Source organism: Piliocolobus tephrosceles, chromosome 3, assembly GCF_002776525.5.
Source record: "Piliocolobus tephrosceles isolate RC106 chromosome 3, ASM277652v3, whole genome shotgun sequence".
Classification (NCBI taxonomy): Eukaryota; Metazoa; Chordata; class Mammalia; order Primates; family Cercopithecidae; genus Piliocolobus; species Piliocolobus tephrosceles.
In genome coordinates, this window is record NC_045436.1 from 146,277,424 (window position 1) to 146,294,480 (window position 17,057).

General features: G+C 48.5%; 2 protein-coding genes and 1 pseudogene across 4 annotated transcripts in view; 1 reads left to right on the forward strand and 2 right to left on the reverse strand.

Annotated features, from left to right (window-relative positions):
• Nucleotides 1-10,752: 10,752 nt before the first annotated feature.
• On the reverse strand, nucleotides 10,753-11,302 carry LOC111550932 (annotated as a pseudogene).
• Nucleotides 11,303-15,035: 3,733 nt separating this feature from the next.
• On the reverse strand, nucleotides 15,036-16,994 carry LOC111550879 (translation initiation factor IF-2-like). The gene is made up of 3 exons (XM_023224562.3): nucleotides 16,750-16,994; nucleotides 15,704-16,542; nucleotides 15,036-15,613 (listed from the first exon to the last, which is right to left on the reverse strand). The coding sequence occupies exons 1-2, from the start codon at nucleotides 16,992-16,994 to the stop codon at nucleotides 15,708-15,710; spliced, it is 1,080 nt and encodes a 359-aa protein (XP_023080330.2). The 3' UTR covers nucleotides 15,036-15,613; nucleotides 15,704-15,707.
• The window catches only part of PDS5A (PDS5 cohesin associated factor A), a 165,389-nt gene continuing 164,250 nt past the window's right edge, over nucleotides 15,919-17,057 (forward strand). The window contains exons 1-2 of one of the 3 annotated variants that reach the window (XM_023224690.2): nucleotides 15,955-16,102; nucleotides 16,250-16,420. The gene's annotated coding sequence lies outside the window, so the exon portion shown is untranslated. Of the gene's footprint in view, nucleotides 16,421-16,503; nucleotides 16,629-17,057 lie in introns of those variants that run through there. The other 2 variants (XM_023224689.2, XM_023224691.1) reach the window with 2 other exon arrangements.

The following is a 17,057-nucleotide window of genomic DNA, read 5'->3' on the forward strand; positions in this document are numbered from 1 at the left end:
ATCCCAGCACTTTGGGAGGACAAGGCAGGTGGATCACCTGAGCTCAAGAGTTTGAGACCAGCCTGGGCTACCTAGTGAGACCCTGTTTCTACAAAAAATACAAAAATAAGCCAGGTATCCTAGTGAGTGCCTGTAGTCCCAGCTACTACTTCAAAGGCTGATGTGGGAGGATTGCTTGAGTGCTGGAGGTCCAAGCTGCAGTGAACCGAGATAATGCCACTTCATTCCAACCTGGGTGTCAGTGAAGCACCGTCTCAAAATAACAAAATAAAACAAAACAAAACAAAGTAACTTCCTTGACTTTTGTCCTTTCAATTTTGCACAACCTCAGTTATTCATTATATTCTTCCATTCTTTTTTTTTTTTTGAAACGGAGTCTCGCTCTGTCGCCAGGCTGGAGTGCAGTGGCGCAATCTTAGCTCACTGCAACCTCTGCCTGCTGGGTTCAAGCAATTCTCCTGCCTCAGCCTCACAAGTAGCTGGGACTGCAGGCGCACACCACCACACCCAGCTAATTTTTGTATTTTTAGTAGAGGCAGGGTTTCACCATGTTGGCCAGGATGGTCTCGATCTCTTGACCTCCCGATCCGCTCGCCTAAGCCTCCCAAAGTGCTGGGGTTACAGGCATGAGCCACTGTGCCTGGCCTTTTTTTTTTTTTTTTTTGAGATGGAGTCTGGCCCTGTCATCCAGCTGGAGTACAGTGATGCCATCTCAGCTCACTGCAACGTCCGCCTTGAGGGTTCAAGCAATTCTCCTGACTCAGCCTCCCGAGTAGCCGGGACTACAGGTGTACACCACCACGCCTGGCTGATTTTTGTATTTTTAGTAGAGACGGGGTTTCATCATGTTGGCCAGGCTGGTCTTGAACTCCTGACCTCGTTATCCACCCGCCTGAGCCTCCCAAAGTGCTAGGATTACAGGCGTGAGCCACCACGTGCAGCCTATACTTCCATTCTTTTTTTTTTTTTTTTTTTTTTGGAGACAGAGTCTCACTCTTTTGCCCAGGCTGGAGTGCAGTGGCATGATCTCGGCTCACTGCAAGCTCTGCCTCCCGGGTTCACGCCATTCTCCTGCCTCAGCCTTCCAAGTAGCTGGGACTACAGGTGCCCGCCACCGCACCCGGCTAATTTTTTGTATTTTTAGTGGAGATGGGGTTTCACCATGTTAGCCGGGATGGTCTCGATCTCCTGACCTCATGATCCACCCGCCTCAGCCTCCCAAAGTGCTGGGATTACAGGCGCGAGCCACCGTGCCCAGCCTATACTTCCATTCTTAAACTGCTTTTAAAATTTTAGTTTGAACTTTTGCACAGCTGAAAAATGACAAATCAATACTTGAAGCTAGGGTTTGGTAAAGCTGTCTGCCATACAACCGTTCCATTTTTGCAGTTTTTCCACATTAGCTGCATAATTGTTTAAATATTTGCTTGCATATTGTTCTATTGCATAAGAATGTGCGTAAATGGGCCTGGCACGGTGGCTCATGCCTGCGGATCACCTGAGGTCAGGAGTTCAAGATCAGCCTGACTAACATGGTGAAACTGTCTCTACTAAAAATACAAACATTAGGGGGCTGGGCGTGGTGGCTCACACCTGTAATCCCAGCACTTTGGGAGGCTGAGGTGGGTGGATCATGAGGTCAGGAGTTTGAGACCAGTCTGACCAACATGGTGAAACCCCATCTCTACTAAAAATGCAAAAATTACCTGGGCATGGTGGCATGCATCTGTAATCCCAGCTAACTCAGGAGGCTGAGGCAGCAGAGCTGCTTGAACCCAGGAGGCGAAGGTTGCGGTGAGCCAAGATGTTCCCACTGCACTCCAGCCTGGGCGACAGAGTGAGAATCCGCCTGAAGAAAAAAAACAAATTAGCCAGGCGTGGTGGGGGGCTCCTGTAATCCCAGCTACTTGGGGGGGCTGAGGCAGAAGAATCGCTTGAACCCAGAAGGCAGAGGTTGCAGTGAGCCAAGATCGCGTCATTGCACTCTAGACTGGGCAACAAGAGCAAAACTCTGTCTCAAAAGAAAAAGAAAAGGAAGAAAATGAGAAAATATACATGGACATAAAACTGGGAACACTAGCCACTAGGGACTCCAAAAGGAGAGAGGGAGAGGGGAAAGGGCCGAAAAACTTCCTACTGGGTACTACGTTCACTATCTGGGTGATGTGATCAATAGAAGCCCAAACCTTAGCATTACACAATTTACTCTTCTTTTTTTTTTGAGATGGAGTCTCACTCTGTTGCCCAGGCTGGAGTGCGGTGGCAAGATCTCGGCTCACTGCAAGCTCCGCCTCCCAGGTTCACGCCATTCTCCTGCCTCAGCCTCCTGAGTAGCTGAGACTACAGGCGCCCACCACCATGCCTGGCCAATTTTTTTGTAATTTTAGTAGAGATGGGGTTTCACTGTGTTAGCCAGGGTGGTCTCGATCTCCTGACCTTGTGATCCGCCTGTCTTGGCCTCCCAAAGTGCTGGGATTACAGGTGTGAGCCACCACTCCCAGCCACAATTTACTCTTATAATAAACCTGTACATGTACCCCTGAATCCGAAATTTAAAAAAAAGCAAATAAATTGATTTATGCTCACAAAGTTAACACAATTGAAAAAAATGTAGAAATCAGGTAAGCTGTTGTTTACAGCTATATAGATGTTTCACAGTTCTTCAAAAGCAAATGTTTAGGTCAACATGAGAATGACGACATTTTTCTCTCAGAGGGTAAATGTTTTTGCTTTCTTATGGCTACTAACTACTCCACTTTAAGACAGGTTTTTTTTCTTCTTCTTCTTCTTTTTTTTTTTTTTTTTTCTTTTTTGAGACAGAGAGTCTCGTTCTGTCACCCAGGCTGGAGTACAATGGCGTGATCTCAGGTCACTGCAACCTCCGCCTCCTGGGTTCAAGTGATTCTCCTGCTTCAGCCTCCTGAGTAGCTGGTATTACAGGCACCTGCCACCTTGCCTGTATAATTTTTGCAGTTTTAGTACAGATGGTGTTTTACCATGTTGGCCAGGCTGGTCTCAAACTCCTTACCTCATGATCTGACCACTTCGGCCTCCCAAAGTAATGGGATTACAGGGGTGAACAATTGTACCCAGCCAAGACAATTTTTGCATATGGCTGGTGTATTGGTTTCATAGGACTGTTGTATTGAAGTGCCACAGATATGGTGGCTTAAAACAACAGAAACTTACACTTTTACAGTTTCAGAGTCTAGAAGTCTGAAATCTAGGTGTGAACAAGGCTATGTTCGCTTTGAAGGCTCAAGGAAAAAATCCTTCCCTGTCTCTTTCTCTGTTTCTGGTGCTTGCTGGTGATCCTTGTCATTCCTTGGCTTGCAGTCATCACTCCATTCATTGCCTCCATCCCCACATGGGACTTCATCCCTGTGTGTCTTCATATCTTCTTATTAAGACACTGGTCAGTGGATTTAGGGCCTACCCTAATACAGTATGAGTTTGTTTTAAATAATTACATCTGCAAAGATGCTGCTTCCAAATAAGACCATATTAGGAGGTTCCAGGTGGACATGAATTGTGTGTGTGTGTGTGGTGGGGCACTATTCAACCCAGTACAGATGAGTTCACGAATCTTGGTTAAGATTTCATAAAGTCCAGTTGTTCATTCTAAATTAGGTCATATTTGGTGGTTAACATCAGAAATGTACTCAAATTAGCTCAGATAAAAGATATTTTACATGAAGAAAACAATTTTTTTGTGTGGCAGTCTTGCTCTGTCGCCCAGGCTGGAGTCCAATGGTTTGATCTCAGCGCACTGCAAACTCTGCCTCCTGGGTTCAAGTGATTCTCCTGCCTTAGCCTCCTAAGTAGCTGGGATTACAGGCACCCACCACCATGCCTGGCTAATTTTTGGTGGTTTTTTTTGGAGACACAGTCTCGCTCTGTCGCCCAGGCTGGAGTGCAGTGGTGCAATCTCGGCTCACTGCAAGCTCCACCTCCTGGGTTCATGCCAGTTTCCCATCTCAGCCTCCCGAGTAGCTGGAACTACAGCTACAGGCACCCGCCACCACGCCCGGATAATTTTTTGTATTTTTTAGTAGAGACGTGGTTTCACCATGTTAGCCAGGATGGTCTGGATCTCCTGACCTCATGATCCACCTGCCTTGGCCTCCCAAAGTGCTGGGATTACAGGCGTGAGCCACCGCACCTGGGCATGATTATCTTCTCTAATACATTTGATAAATGAATCTATTCTGCCCGTAACTGTAGTAAAGAAGTACATGTCATAAGTTTACTTTCTTATTTTATTTTTATTTTTTTGAGACAGGGTCTTACTCTGTCACCCAGGCTGGAGTTCAGTGGTGTAATCAGAGCTCACTGAAGCCTTGATCACTTGGGCTCAAGTGAGCCTCCCACCTCAGCCTCTTGAGTAGCTGGAAATACAGGTACATGCCATGATGCCTGGCTAATTTTTTTTTTCTTTTTTAGACTGAGTCGTGCCCTGTTGCCCGGGCTGGAGTGCAATGGCACGTCTTGGCTCACTGCAACCTCCACCTCCCAAGTTCAAGCAATTCTCTTGAACCACACCGGGCTAATTTTTGTACTTTTAGTAGAGAAGGGGTTTCACCATGTTGGCCAGGCTGGTCTAGAACTCCTGACTTCAGGTGATCTGCCTGCCGCAGCCTCCCAAAGTGCTGGGATTACAGGCGTGAGCCACTGCACCTGGCCCTATTTATTTATTTATTTATTTTTGAGGAGGAGTCTCACCCTATCGCTCAGGCTGGAGTGCAATGATACGATCTTGGCCCACTACAACCTCCACCTCCCAGGTTCAAGCAATTCCCCTGCCTCAGCCTCCCGAGTAGCTGGGATTACAGGTGCATACCACCACACCTGGCTAATTTTTGTATTTTAAGTAAAGACAGGGTTTCACCATGTTGGCCAGGCTGGTCTCAAACTCCTGAAGTCAGATAATCTGCCCGCCTTGGCAGCAGATCGTGAACTCATCTGTACTGGGTTGAATAGTGCCCCACCACACACATACACACAATTCATATCCACCTGGAACCTCCTAATATGGTCTTATTTGGAAGCAGCATCTTTGCAGATGTAATCTGCAAAGTGCTGAGATTACAGGCGTGAGCCTCTGTGTCCGGCAACGCCCAGCTAATTTTTTATTAGAGTCGGGGGTTTTACCATGTTGGCCAGGCTGGTCTTGAACTTCTGACCTCGTGATTCACCAGCCTTGGCCTCCCAAAGTGTTGAGATTACAGGTGTGAGCCACTGCGCCTGGCCTTTTTTTTTTTGAGAAGGAGTCTCACTCTGTCACCCAGGCTGTAATGCAGTGGCATGATCTCAGCTCACTGCAACCTCCGCCTCCTGGGTTCAAGCGATTCTCCTGCCTCAGCCTGCCAAGTAGCTGGGACGACAGGCGTGCGCCACCACGCCCAGCTAACTTTTGTATTTTCAGTGGAGACGGGGTTTCACCACGTTGGCCAAGGTGGTCTCAATCTCCTGACCTCATGATCTGCCCACCTCAGCCTCCCAAAGTGCTGGAATTATAGGCGTGAGCCACTGCGCCCGACCTAATTTTTTGTATTTTTAGTAGAGACGGGGTTTCACCATGTTGGGCAGGCTGGTCTCAAACTCCTGACCTCAAGTGATCCACCCACCTCAGCCTCCCAAAGTGCTTGGATTACAGGTGTGAGTCATTGCGCTCAGCCTAATTTTTTATTCTTAGTAGAGACAAAGTATCACTATGTTGCTCAGGCTGATTTTGAACTCCTGGGCTCAAGTGATCCTCTTGCCTTGGCCTTCGAAAATGCTGGGATTATGGGCATTAGCCACCTCACTTGGCCAATTATTTTAAGTTTTTAAAAAGATTTTTTTTTATTTTTTTGAGATGGAGCTTCATTGTTGTTGCCCAGGCTGAAGTGCAGTGGCGTGATCTTGGCTTACTGCAACCTCTGCCTTCCAGGTTCAAGCCATTCTACTGCCTCAGCCTCCCGAGTAGCTGGGATTACAGGTGTGTGCTACCACACCCAGCTAATTTTTGTACTTTCAGTAGTGATGGGGTTTCGACATGTTGGCCAGCCTGGTCTTGAACTTTTGGCCTCAAGTGATTTGCCCACCTTGGCTTCCCATAGTGCTGGAATTACAGGTATGAGCCACCACGCCTGGCCTATTTTAGTTATATAGAACAACAGGAGGCTGACATCCCAAGCTTCATAACAAAAATACACTGTAATGTGATTGTTGAAATTTTATTTACCCTGAAAACTCTTTCAGTTTTATAATCATCTGTCATCCTAATACTAGCAACTTGAGAAAGGGTTAAAAGGTGGCATTTGTACAAAATATAACTCTAAATAATTTCTTATGGTACTACCACTACTAGACAAAAATTATAATTATCATGAGGGTATAATTTCTTTGACTTCAGGGATATAATTGAAAAAATATTAAATTACAATATTAAAATGTTTGGAAATTTGTTGAGTTTGGTTTTATTTTTTTCTCTTCTGGACGTCATGTGCCCCAACTAGATTAATTATAATTCTTGGGTTATGAACACATCCCTCATTAGTCCATTGGCTGCCTTTAGTCATTCACCCATTCATTCTTTAGCATAGTTAGCATATGTGAAGTCACCATCTTGCCCAAGAATAAAGCTTTAACAGAATACATCTACCAATATATTCATTTTCCCATGTTGTCCCACTGGATTCCCTGCTTCTCCTCGTACTCTAAGGGTAACCACTATCCTGAACCTTGCTTTTGAACTTTATGTCACTAAGATTTATCCATGTCACTTATACCTGCAGTTTTTTTCATACTTGAAAATATTTAGGATTAGGGTCGGGGGCTCACGCCTGTAATCCCAGCACTTTGGGAGGCCCAGGTGGGTGGATCATTTGAGGTCGGGAGTTCAAGACCAGCCTGGGCCAACATGGGAAACCCCATCTCTACTAAAAATACAAAAATATGCTAGGTAGTGGCGGGCACCTGTAATCCTAGTTACTCAGGAGGCTGAGGCAGGAGAATCACTTGAACCTGGGAGGCGGAGGTTGTAGTGAGCCGAGATTGTGCCACTGCACTCCAGCCTCGACAGGGCGACAGAGTGAGACTGTCTCATAACAACAACAAAAGAAAAGAATCAAAATCAAATTCAATTAAAAATTCACTTCTCTTGTGGCACTAGCCACTTTCCAAGCGCTGTACAGTCACGTATGGCTGGTGGCTACTATTTTGGACAATGTATGTATGGAACATTTATATTGCTGCAGAAATTTCTTTTGGACAGAACTGCCCTAGATTTTTGCTCTAGAATTTCTTTCTTCTTCTTCTTCTTTTTTTTTTTTTTTTTAATTTTTCTTTTTTTTTTGAGACGGAGTCTGGCTCTGTTGCCCAGGCTGGAGTGCAGTGGCCGGATCTCAGCTCACTGCAAGCTCCGCCTCCCGGGTTTACGCCATTCTCCTGCCTCAGCCTCCCAAGTAGCTGGGATTACAGGCGCCCGCCACCTCGCCCGGCTAGTTTTTTGTATTTTTTTAGTAGAGACGGGGTTTTACTGTGTTAGCCAGGATGGTGTTGATCTCCTGACCTCGTCATCCGCCCGTCTCGGCCTCCCAAAGTGCTGGGATTACAGGCTTGAGCCACCGCGCTATTTTTCTTTTTTTTTGAGACAGAGTCTCACTCTGTCGCCAAGGCTGGAGTGAAATGGCACGATCTCGGCTCACTGCAACCTCTGCCTTCCAGGTTCAAGTGATTCTCCTGTCTCAGCCTCCCGAATAGCTGAGATGACAAGTGCCCTTTACCCTGCTTAGCTAATTTTTATATTTTTAGTAGAGACAAGGTTTCACCAGGTTGGCCAGGCTGGTCTCAAACTCTGACCTGAGGTGATCCACCTGCCTCGGCCTCCCAAAGTGTTGGGAGTACAGGCGTGAGCCACCATGCTCAGGTCTTTTTTCTTTTTCTTTTTTTTTTTTAGACAGAGTCTTTCTCTGTCGCTCAGGCTGGAGTGCAGTGGTGCAATCTCAGCTCACTGCAACCCCTGCTTCCCAGAGTCATACTATTCTGATGCCTCAGCCTCCCAGGTAGCTGGGACTACCGGTGTGCGCCACCCTACGAGGCTAAGTTTTGCATATATATATGTGTATATATATATTATATATATATTTTTTAGTAGAGATGAGGTTTTGCCAAGTTGGTCAGGAGCTCTAGAATTTGTATATAGAAGGAGTTGTAGTGAAATTGGGGGTTGGAGTTTGTCCTCAAATTGCACTGGATGCAATTTTGTACATCGATTATATAATTGAATGTGTGTGTGAGGGGGACACTGATTGAAATTACGTGGGGGGTAGAATAAAGACTCACAAAGCCACCCCTTTGTACAATTATTAACCAGAGAAAACTTTTTTTTTTTTTTTTAATTGAGACCATGTCTTGCTCTGTGGTCCAGGCTGGAGTTGGGAATACAGTGGCGTGGTCTCGGCTCACTACAATCCGCACCTCCCAGGCTTAAGGGATTCTCCCACCTCAGCCTCCCAAGTAGCTGGGACTACGGATGTGTGCCTGTAGGCTAATTTTTGTATTTTTTTGGTAGAGACAGGGTTTTTGTCATGTTGGCCAGGCTGTTCTTGAACTCCTGGGCTCAAGGCATCCTCCTGCCCTGGCCCCTCCAATGTGCTGGGATTAAAACTTTTTCCTCCAAAACAAATTGGATTAAATCACTTCTAAACCTTGTGTGTTTTTGTGGGGTTTTTTTTGTTTGTTGGTTGGTTGTTTTTGAGACAGAGTCTCATTCTGTTACCAAGCTGGAGTGCAGTGGTGCGATCTCAGCTCACTGCAATCTCCATCTCCCAGGTTCAAGCGATTCTCCTGCCTCAGCCTCCTGAGTAGCTGGGACTACAGGCACATGCCACCAGGCCCTGCTAATTTTTGTATTTTTAGTAGAGATGGGGGCTTCAGTATGTTGGCCAGGATAGTCTCAAACTCCTGACCTAGTGATCTGCCTGCCTCTGCTTCCTAAAGTGCTGGGATTACAGGGGTGAGCCACCATGCTCGGCTGTTTTTTTTGTTTGTTTTACCCTGTGGTTACGTTTATTAGCTATTCTCTCCACAACAACTATTCACTGCAACTCATTCTTCAAGGCCTAGCCTCAAATGTCTCCTTTGTGAAGCTCCCCAGCATCGCTTTTCCAGGCTCCCAGACAATGTGGTTCACATCTCCAATATAAAACATATCACAGTGGCCTGGCGCGGTGGCTCATGCCTGTAATCCCAGCACTTTGGGAGGTTGAGGCAGGCAGATCACTTGAGGTCAGGAGTTTGAGACCAGCCTGGCCAAAATAATGAAATCCTGTCATCCCTGTTAAAAATACAAAAATCAGCTGGTTGTGGTGGTACATGCCTGTGATCCCAGCTACTCAGGAGGCTGAGGCAGGAGAATGGCTTGAACCTGCAAGGTGGAAGTTTCAGTGAGCCAAGATTGCACCACTGTACTCCAGTCTGGGCAACAGAGTGAGACTGCCTCTGAAACAGAAAACAAAATCAAAAACAAAACCAAAAACACAAAAACATATCGCAGGCTTGTCTCAAATTGGGATTAGATGTATGTCTCCGGTTCCTCCAATAGACTGTGATCCTGTAAAGCATAGGGACTTTGTCATGGTTTTTTTTTTTTTTTTTGAGATGGAGTCTCACTCTGTCGCCCAGGCTGGAGTGCAGTGGTGCAATTTTGGCTCACCACAACCTCCATCTCCTGGGTTCGAGTGATTCTCCTATCTCAGCCTCCTGAGTAGCTGGGATTACAGGCACGTGCTACCATTCCCAGCTAATTTTTGTATTTTTAGTAGAGACGAGGTTTTCACATGTTGTTCAGGCTGGTCTCGAGCTCCTGACCTCGTGATCCACCCGCCTCCTAAAGTGCCAGGATTACAGGTGTAAGGTACCCAGCCCGGCCTTTTTTTTTTTTTTTTTTTTTTTTTTGTTGGGGTGGAGTCTCACTCTGTCCCTCAGGCTGGAGTGCAGTGGTGTGATCTTGGCTTACTGCAACCTCTGCCTCCCGGGTTCAAGAAATTCTCCTGCCTCAGCCTCCTGAGTAGCTGGGATTACAGGCGCCCACTACCATGACCAGCTAATGTTTTGTATTTTTGGTAGAGACAGGATTTTACCATGTTGGGCAGGCTGGTCTTGAACTCCTGACCTTGTGATCTGTTCTCGGCCTCCCAAAGTGCTGGAATTACAGGTGTGAGCCAGCATGCCCAGCTGGATTTTGTTTTTAACATATTCTCTCAGTGCCTAGTTCAATGCCTTACCCAGTATAGGAGCTCAGTGACTGTTTAATTAACTTTTATGATAGCATGGATATCTTTTAGGCCCTAAATCTGATCTGATCCAAGCATAGTCCTCATTATCTTGATAGTGGTTCTAGTTACTCAGGCTGAAAACTTTTTTTTTTTTTTTTTTTTTTTTTTGAGGCGGAGTCTCGCTCTGTCGCTCTGTCTCCGGGACTGGAGTGCAGTGGCCGGATCTCAGCTCACTGCAAGCTCCGCCTCCTGGGTTTACGCCATTCTCCTGCCTCAGCCTCCAGAGTAGCTGGGACTACAGGCGCCCGCCACCTCACCCGGCTAGTTTTTTTTTTTTGTATTTTTAGTAGAGACAGGGTTTCACCGTGATAGTCAGGATGGTCTCGATCTCCTGACCTCATGATCCGCCCGTCTCGGCCTCCCAAAGTGCTGGGATTACAGGCTTGAGCCACCGCGCCCGGCCTCAGGCTGAAAACTTTTAAGAGTCATCTTTGATTTCTTTCTTTTCTTCTTCTTCTTTTTTTCTTTTTTTTTAACAAAAGTTTATTCTTAAATGTACAACAGTTCCAAAATAACACTTAATTCCAGCTATCGGTGGCAAAAGATGTTATGGCAAGGAATACTGATGTTTAAATACTGATGAAATAAAGGGTCATCATTTCCTCAGGCACAAGGAACAGCTTACTTTTTGCCAGATTTCTTAATTCCACCTGTGGCCAGGGGCCCCTTCCCCGCCGCCTTTGCTTTTAGCTCCTTGAGTTTCTTTTGCTCCTCTTTTTGTTTCTGCTTGAAAGCCTTCTCTTCCTCGTCTATCTCCTTGGCCTGCTTCTTGGGCTGTTTCAGGGGCTTCTTCTTGCCACCTTCGTGGCTGGACATGGCACCTGCTGTCATCCCTGATTTCTTGTCTCTTCTTTTCTTTCTTCTGCCCCTTTTTACCACCTCTACTGCCATTACCTCTATTAGCTATCATTCTAAGAAATGGTTCTTTTTTTTTTTTTGAGACAGAGTCTTGCTCTGTCGCCCAGGCTGGAGTGCAGTGGCACTATCTCAGCTCACTGCAAGCTCCGCCTCCCGGGTTTACGCCATTCTCTTGCCTCAGCCTCCCGAGTAGCTGGGACTACAGGCACCCGCCACCACGCCCAGCTAGTTTTTTGTATTTTTTAGTAGAGATGGGGGTTTCACCATGTTAACCAGGATGGTCTCAATCTCCTGACCTCGTGATCCGCCCGTCTCGGCCTCCCAAAGTGCTGGGATTACAGGCTTGAGCCACCGCGCCCGGCAGAAATGGTTCTTGTTACCATTTTTCCTTGGGATTTTTATAGTTGTCTTACACCTACCGGGCTACCCTTCTTCCACATTTGCATATCTACTGCTATTTTCAACCCAGCAGCTATAATGATTTTTTTTTATTTTATGAAAAAAAATTATGTAGAGCTTAGCATATGCGAGTTACTATTCTAGGCACTTTACAAACATTAACTTATGGCCAGGCGCAGTGGCTTACACCTGTAATCGTGCACTTTGGGAGGCCGAGGTGGGTGGATCACCTGAGGTCAGGAGTTCGAGAGCAGCCTGGCCAACCTGGTGAAATCCCATCTCCACTAAAAATACAAAAAATAGCTGGGCGTGGTGGCGCGTGCCTGTAATCCCAGCTACTAGGGAAGCTGAGTCAAGAGAATCTCTTGAACCTGGGAGGCAGAGGTTGCGATAAGCCAAGATTACAGCACTGCACTCCAGCCTGGGCGACAGAAAAAAAAAATAACATATTTATTCCTCATGATGATCATCTGAGGAAGATACTATTACTATCCTTGTTTTACAGATGAAGAAAATGAGGCACAGAAGGATTAAGTGGTTTGTCCAACGTTGCCTAACTCAGGACATACATCATATCACCTCTTTGCTTAAAACAGACCATTAGTTTCCCATCTCAATCAGAGGATAGCCACAGTTCCACCAGAGGTCTAAAAGGCTATATGTGATCTATACTCTCTCTCACTCCCGGGAGTCTCACTCTGTAGCCCAGGCTGGAGTGCAGTGGTGCTTTCCCACCTCACTGCAACCTCCATCTCCCTGGTTCAAGCGATTCTCCTGCCTCAGCCTCCCTAGTAGCTGGGATTACAGATATGTGCCAGCGTGCCTGGCTAATTTTTGTATTTTTAGTAGAGACAGGGTTTCACCATGTTGGTCAGGCTGGTCTGGAACTCCTGATCTCAGGTGATCCACCCTCCTCGGCTTCCCAAAGTGCTGGGATTACAGTCCTGAGCCACTGCATCTGAGCCACTGAGTCTAATTTTTTTGTGTTTTTAATAGAGATGGGGTTTCACCATGTTGGCCAGGCTGGTCTGAAACTCATGACCTCAAATAGTCTGCCTGCCTCCCCCTCCCAAAGTGCTGGGATCACAGGTGCAAGTCACCGTGCCCAGCTCTTCCCTACTTTATTTTCATATACATGTATTATTTTTATTTTGGTCTCTTTCTCCCCAAACAAATTAAGGTCCACCAGGAGGACAGGCCTTCATTTGTGAAACAATTATTTAAAGAGGCCTACAATATAAGGCATTGTTTTGGGCACTGAGCGGGGAAGAAAACTTGGTGGAGGTTGGGTGCAGTGGCTCACGCGTGTAATTCCAGCACTTTGGGAGCCCAAGGCGGGTGGATCACCTAGGGTCAAGAGTTGGAGACCAGTCTGGCCAACATGGTAAAACCCCATCTTTACTAAAAATACAAAAATTAGCTGGGCGTGGTGGCGCATTCCTGTAGTCCCAGATACTTAGGAGGCTGGGGCAGGAGATTTGCTTGAACCCAGGAGGCATAGGTTGCAGTGTGCCCAGACTGCACCACTGCACTACAGCCTGGGCAACAGAGCAAGACTTCGTCTCAAAAAAATAAAATAGGCCAGGCACAGGGGCTCACACCTGTAATCCCAGTACTTTGAGGGGCCGAGGTGGCTGGATCATGAGGTCAAGAGTTCAAGATCAGTCTGGCCAATATGGTGAAACCCCATCTCTACTAAAAATATAAAAATAAGCTGGGCGTGGTGGTGTGTGCCTGTAGTCCCAGCTACTTGGGAGGCTGAGGCAGATGAATCTCTCGAACCTGGGAGGCAGAGAGGTGCAGTGAACCAAGATCGCACTACTGCACTCAAACCTGGTGATAGAGTGAGACTCCATGTCAAAAAAAAAAAGAAAAGAAACAAAATCAACCAGTAAGGCCAGGCGTGGTGGCTCACGCCTGTAATCCCAGCACTTTGGGAGGCTGAGGCGGGCAGATTACCTGAGGTCAGGAGTTTGAGACCAGCCTGACCAACATGCTAAAACCCTGTGTCTACTAAAAATACAAAAATTATCCAGGCATAGTGGCCGGCGCCTGTAATCTCAGCTACTTGGGAGGGTAAGGCAGGAGAATTGCTTGAACCCAGAAGGCAGAGGTTGTAATGAGCCAGGATCACACCACCACACTCCAGTCTGGGCGACAGAGGGAGACTGTCTCAAAAATAAAGTAAAATAAAATAAAAATTAGCCTGGTATGGTGGCGCACACCCGTAACCCCAGCTACTTGTGGGCTTGAGTCACAAGAATCGCTTGAACCTGGGAGGCAGATGCTATAGTGAGCCGAGACCATGCCACTGCAATGCAGCCTGGGCGACAGAGTGAGACTTCGTCTCAAAAAATAATAAAATAATAAAAAAAATAAAATCTATGTACATATACAAAACTCCATTGAATAATGGGCAAGCTACTGAGGAGAATGAAAGATAAAATCATTGCTGTTTAATTAAATGTAACACAGAAAAAAATATCAAAAGTTGGCCGGGCGCAGTGGCTCATGCCTGTAATCCCAGCACTTTGGGAGGCTGAGGCGGGCAGATCATGAGGTCAGAAGATAGAGACCATTCTGGCTAACACAGTGAAAACCTGTCTCTACTAAAAATACAAAAAAATAAAATTAGCTTGGTGTGGTGGTGGGCGCCTGTAGTCCCAGCTACTCGGGAGGCTGAGGCAGGAGAATGGTGTGAACCCGGAAGGCAGAGCTTGCAGTGAGCTGAGATCGCACCACTGCACTCCAGCCTGGGCGACAGAGCAAGACTCCGTCTCAAAAAAAAAAAAAAAAAGAAATATAAAAAGTGACAGGGAGAGCCTAAAAAGAGAGCAGCTTTTGGTCCACTTAATAGTTTGGATGAAGACAATTTTAAATGGATTCTGCCTGGTACTGTAAATGTCCAAGAACAAACCACTGACTTTTGGGCAGAGTTCTAGCAAATCAGCAACTGGAGTGTCAGACTCGCAATGACTGCTCTCTTGTGTAATACGTCAAAAACAAGTCAGTGAGCTGCAGTGCCTTTACTATTTTTAAGTTGACGTTAAAGGATGTGGGAAAAAAATAGACCAATGGATATCCATCAAGAATAATTTGAATAAACAAACGAATATCATTTTAAACTATGGTAGTGGTTAGTTTCTTTTTTTTTTTTTTTTTTGAGACGGAGTCTTGCTCTGTCGCCCGAGCTGGAGTGCAGTGGCCAGATCTCAGCTCACTGCAAGCTCCGCCTCCCGGGTTTACGCCATTCTCCTGCCTCAGCCTCCGGAGTAGCTGGGACTACAGGCGCCCGCCACCTCGCCCGGCTAGTTTTTTTTTTTTGTATTTTTAGTAGAGACGGGGTTTCACCGTGTTAGCCAGGATGGTCTCGATCTCCTGACCTCGTGATCCGCCCGTCTCGGCCTCCCAAAGTGCTGGGATTACAGGCTTGAGCCACCGCGCCCGGCCGGTAGTGGTTAGTTTCAAGAGCTGAATGCGATTTCATATTATTGTATCCTTTTTTCAACTTCCTCTTCGGAAATTTTGTGTATGCTCTTGATTTTTTTAAAAATAGGTAAGTGTATGCTCTTGCGTTCATTTATTTCACATACATTAAAATGCTCAAACACTGCTGCGTGCACTTTTTTTTTACCTGACAGTTGTTTTCCTTTGGATGACAGAAAACGTTAATGCTTGGTACGTTTAAAACGTTAACAAAAATGAGTTCTTCCTTTTTGACAAGAATCACCCACCTAATTAATAAATGCTTATTTCTGGGTTCCACTCTCAAGAGATCCTCGCTTTTTTATGTTTGGAGTTGGAAACCTATGTTTCCAGCCAGTACCCAAAGTGATTGTGAGGCCTGGTGGCCCAAAGACCATACCTTGAGAACGACTCCATCCAATGCTATTTTCATGTTTTGCAGCTTTCAAAATATTAACTTCAGAAATCTAAGGACGGTGGGCAACTCGGGTGGCTGTCAGAAGACCCGAGAGTGAGCCGCTCGCGCTGTGCCCCGTTGCACAACTTTCCTTGACTTTGCAGATGTCTCCCTGAGGAGGAAATCAGTTCATTTTCACCGAGCAATTAACTACTCCCAACCAATTCCGTCTGTGTCCCTCAGGATGACCCCCCAAAGTCACCAGCTCATCGCTGCTGCGAAAAATAAAGCGCTGTTTGCCCTGCGTGCCCTCGCAGGGCCGCGGGAACCTGGGCTCGCTTCCCGCCACCCGGGCTCCTCCTCCTCTCGCCCTCTCCGGTCGGGTCCTCCCGGAGGCGCCCCGCGCGGCAGGTATTGGCGCCAACCGGGTGGCGGCGCTGTCCGCCCTGCGCGCGGCCGCCTCGGGCCCGAGGGAGGCGGATGCACGGCCGGCGGAGGAAGGGGAGGGAGCGAGGAGCGCGCGCTGCTCTCGCGTGCTCTCGCGCCGTTCGCGTGACGGGCCGGTGTGTGCGCGAGGGCCGGCTCCCGGGGCACGGACGGCCGGGCGCGCGCCGCTGCGAGGGGCGTCCGGGTCCGAGTCGGCGGTCCGGGCCGGCGCGAGGTGCGTGCGGGCGGGCTGCGGGGGTGCCGGGCGGACACACGCGCACACGTTCCCGGAGGAGCCTTCGAGGCTGCTCTTCCTCGGCCAGACGGAGAGCGGCACTGTCTCCCCGCCCAGCGCTCACTCGCCCCGCGTCTCCCCCCGCAGCGGCTGCTCCTCCTCGGCACCGCCAGCCCCAGCGCCGCTCCCGGGCGGGCGGGCGGCGGCGGCGGCGGGACCCGCGGAGCCGCTTTGTGTGCAGCCCGACGAGGGGCGGCGGCGCAACCACCTGACAGAGGCCCGGGCGCTCGATGCACCTTCCGCCCGCATGAGGAGGAGGTAAAGGCGGCGGTGGCTCGGCTCCCGCCCTAGGCTGCTGGAGGGAGGGGACGGAAGAGGAGACCGGAGGGGGGGCCGCGGGACCGAGGCCCGGTGGGGCCGCCCGGGGGTGCCGGAAAGGCCTTGGCGGTGCCGGAGGCGCCAAGCGGCCGGGGGCCAGCGAAGCAGCTGGGGTCCCTCAGCTGAAGTTGAAGGAACAAAATGTGAAGTGCGGAGCCGCGTCAGCCGCTTCCTGGCGTGGGGCTCGGGGCGGAGGGCGGCTTGTTTTTCCCTCCCGCTGGGGTGAGGGAGCGGAACAGGGGAGGGGCGGCAGTGCGGCGGGGGACTACCCCAGGTCCGAGGCTCGGCTGGGCAAGGGCGTTTTGTTCCCGGGAGCCGCCGCTGCGCGTGGGTCCGCTGGGTCCCTAGTTTTGCGGCCTAAGCCGAGCCTTATAGGCCTCGCGTCTGCTTTCCCGGGGGGGACTGGCCGGGCGGGACTGGGCGCTTCCCCACGGCCGAGCGGGGGCCTTGGGGTCCTTGCCGGCCTCCTGAGGCCGCCAAACTTCGGACCTTGGTGCTCGGAGCTGGATTTCATTGTGAAAGGCGGAATGGGAAACTCCTGGCGCTGTTCGGCGCCTCCCGCGGCCGCGGCTGCTGG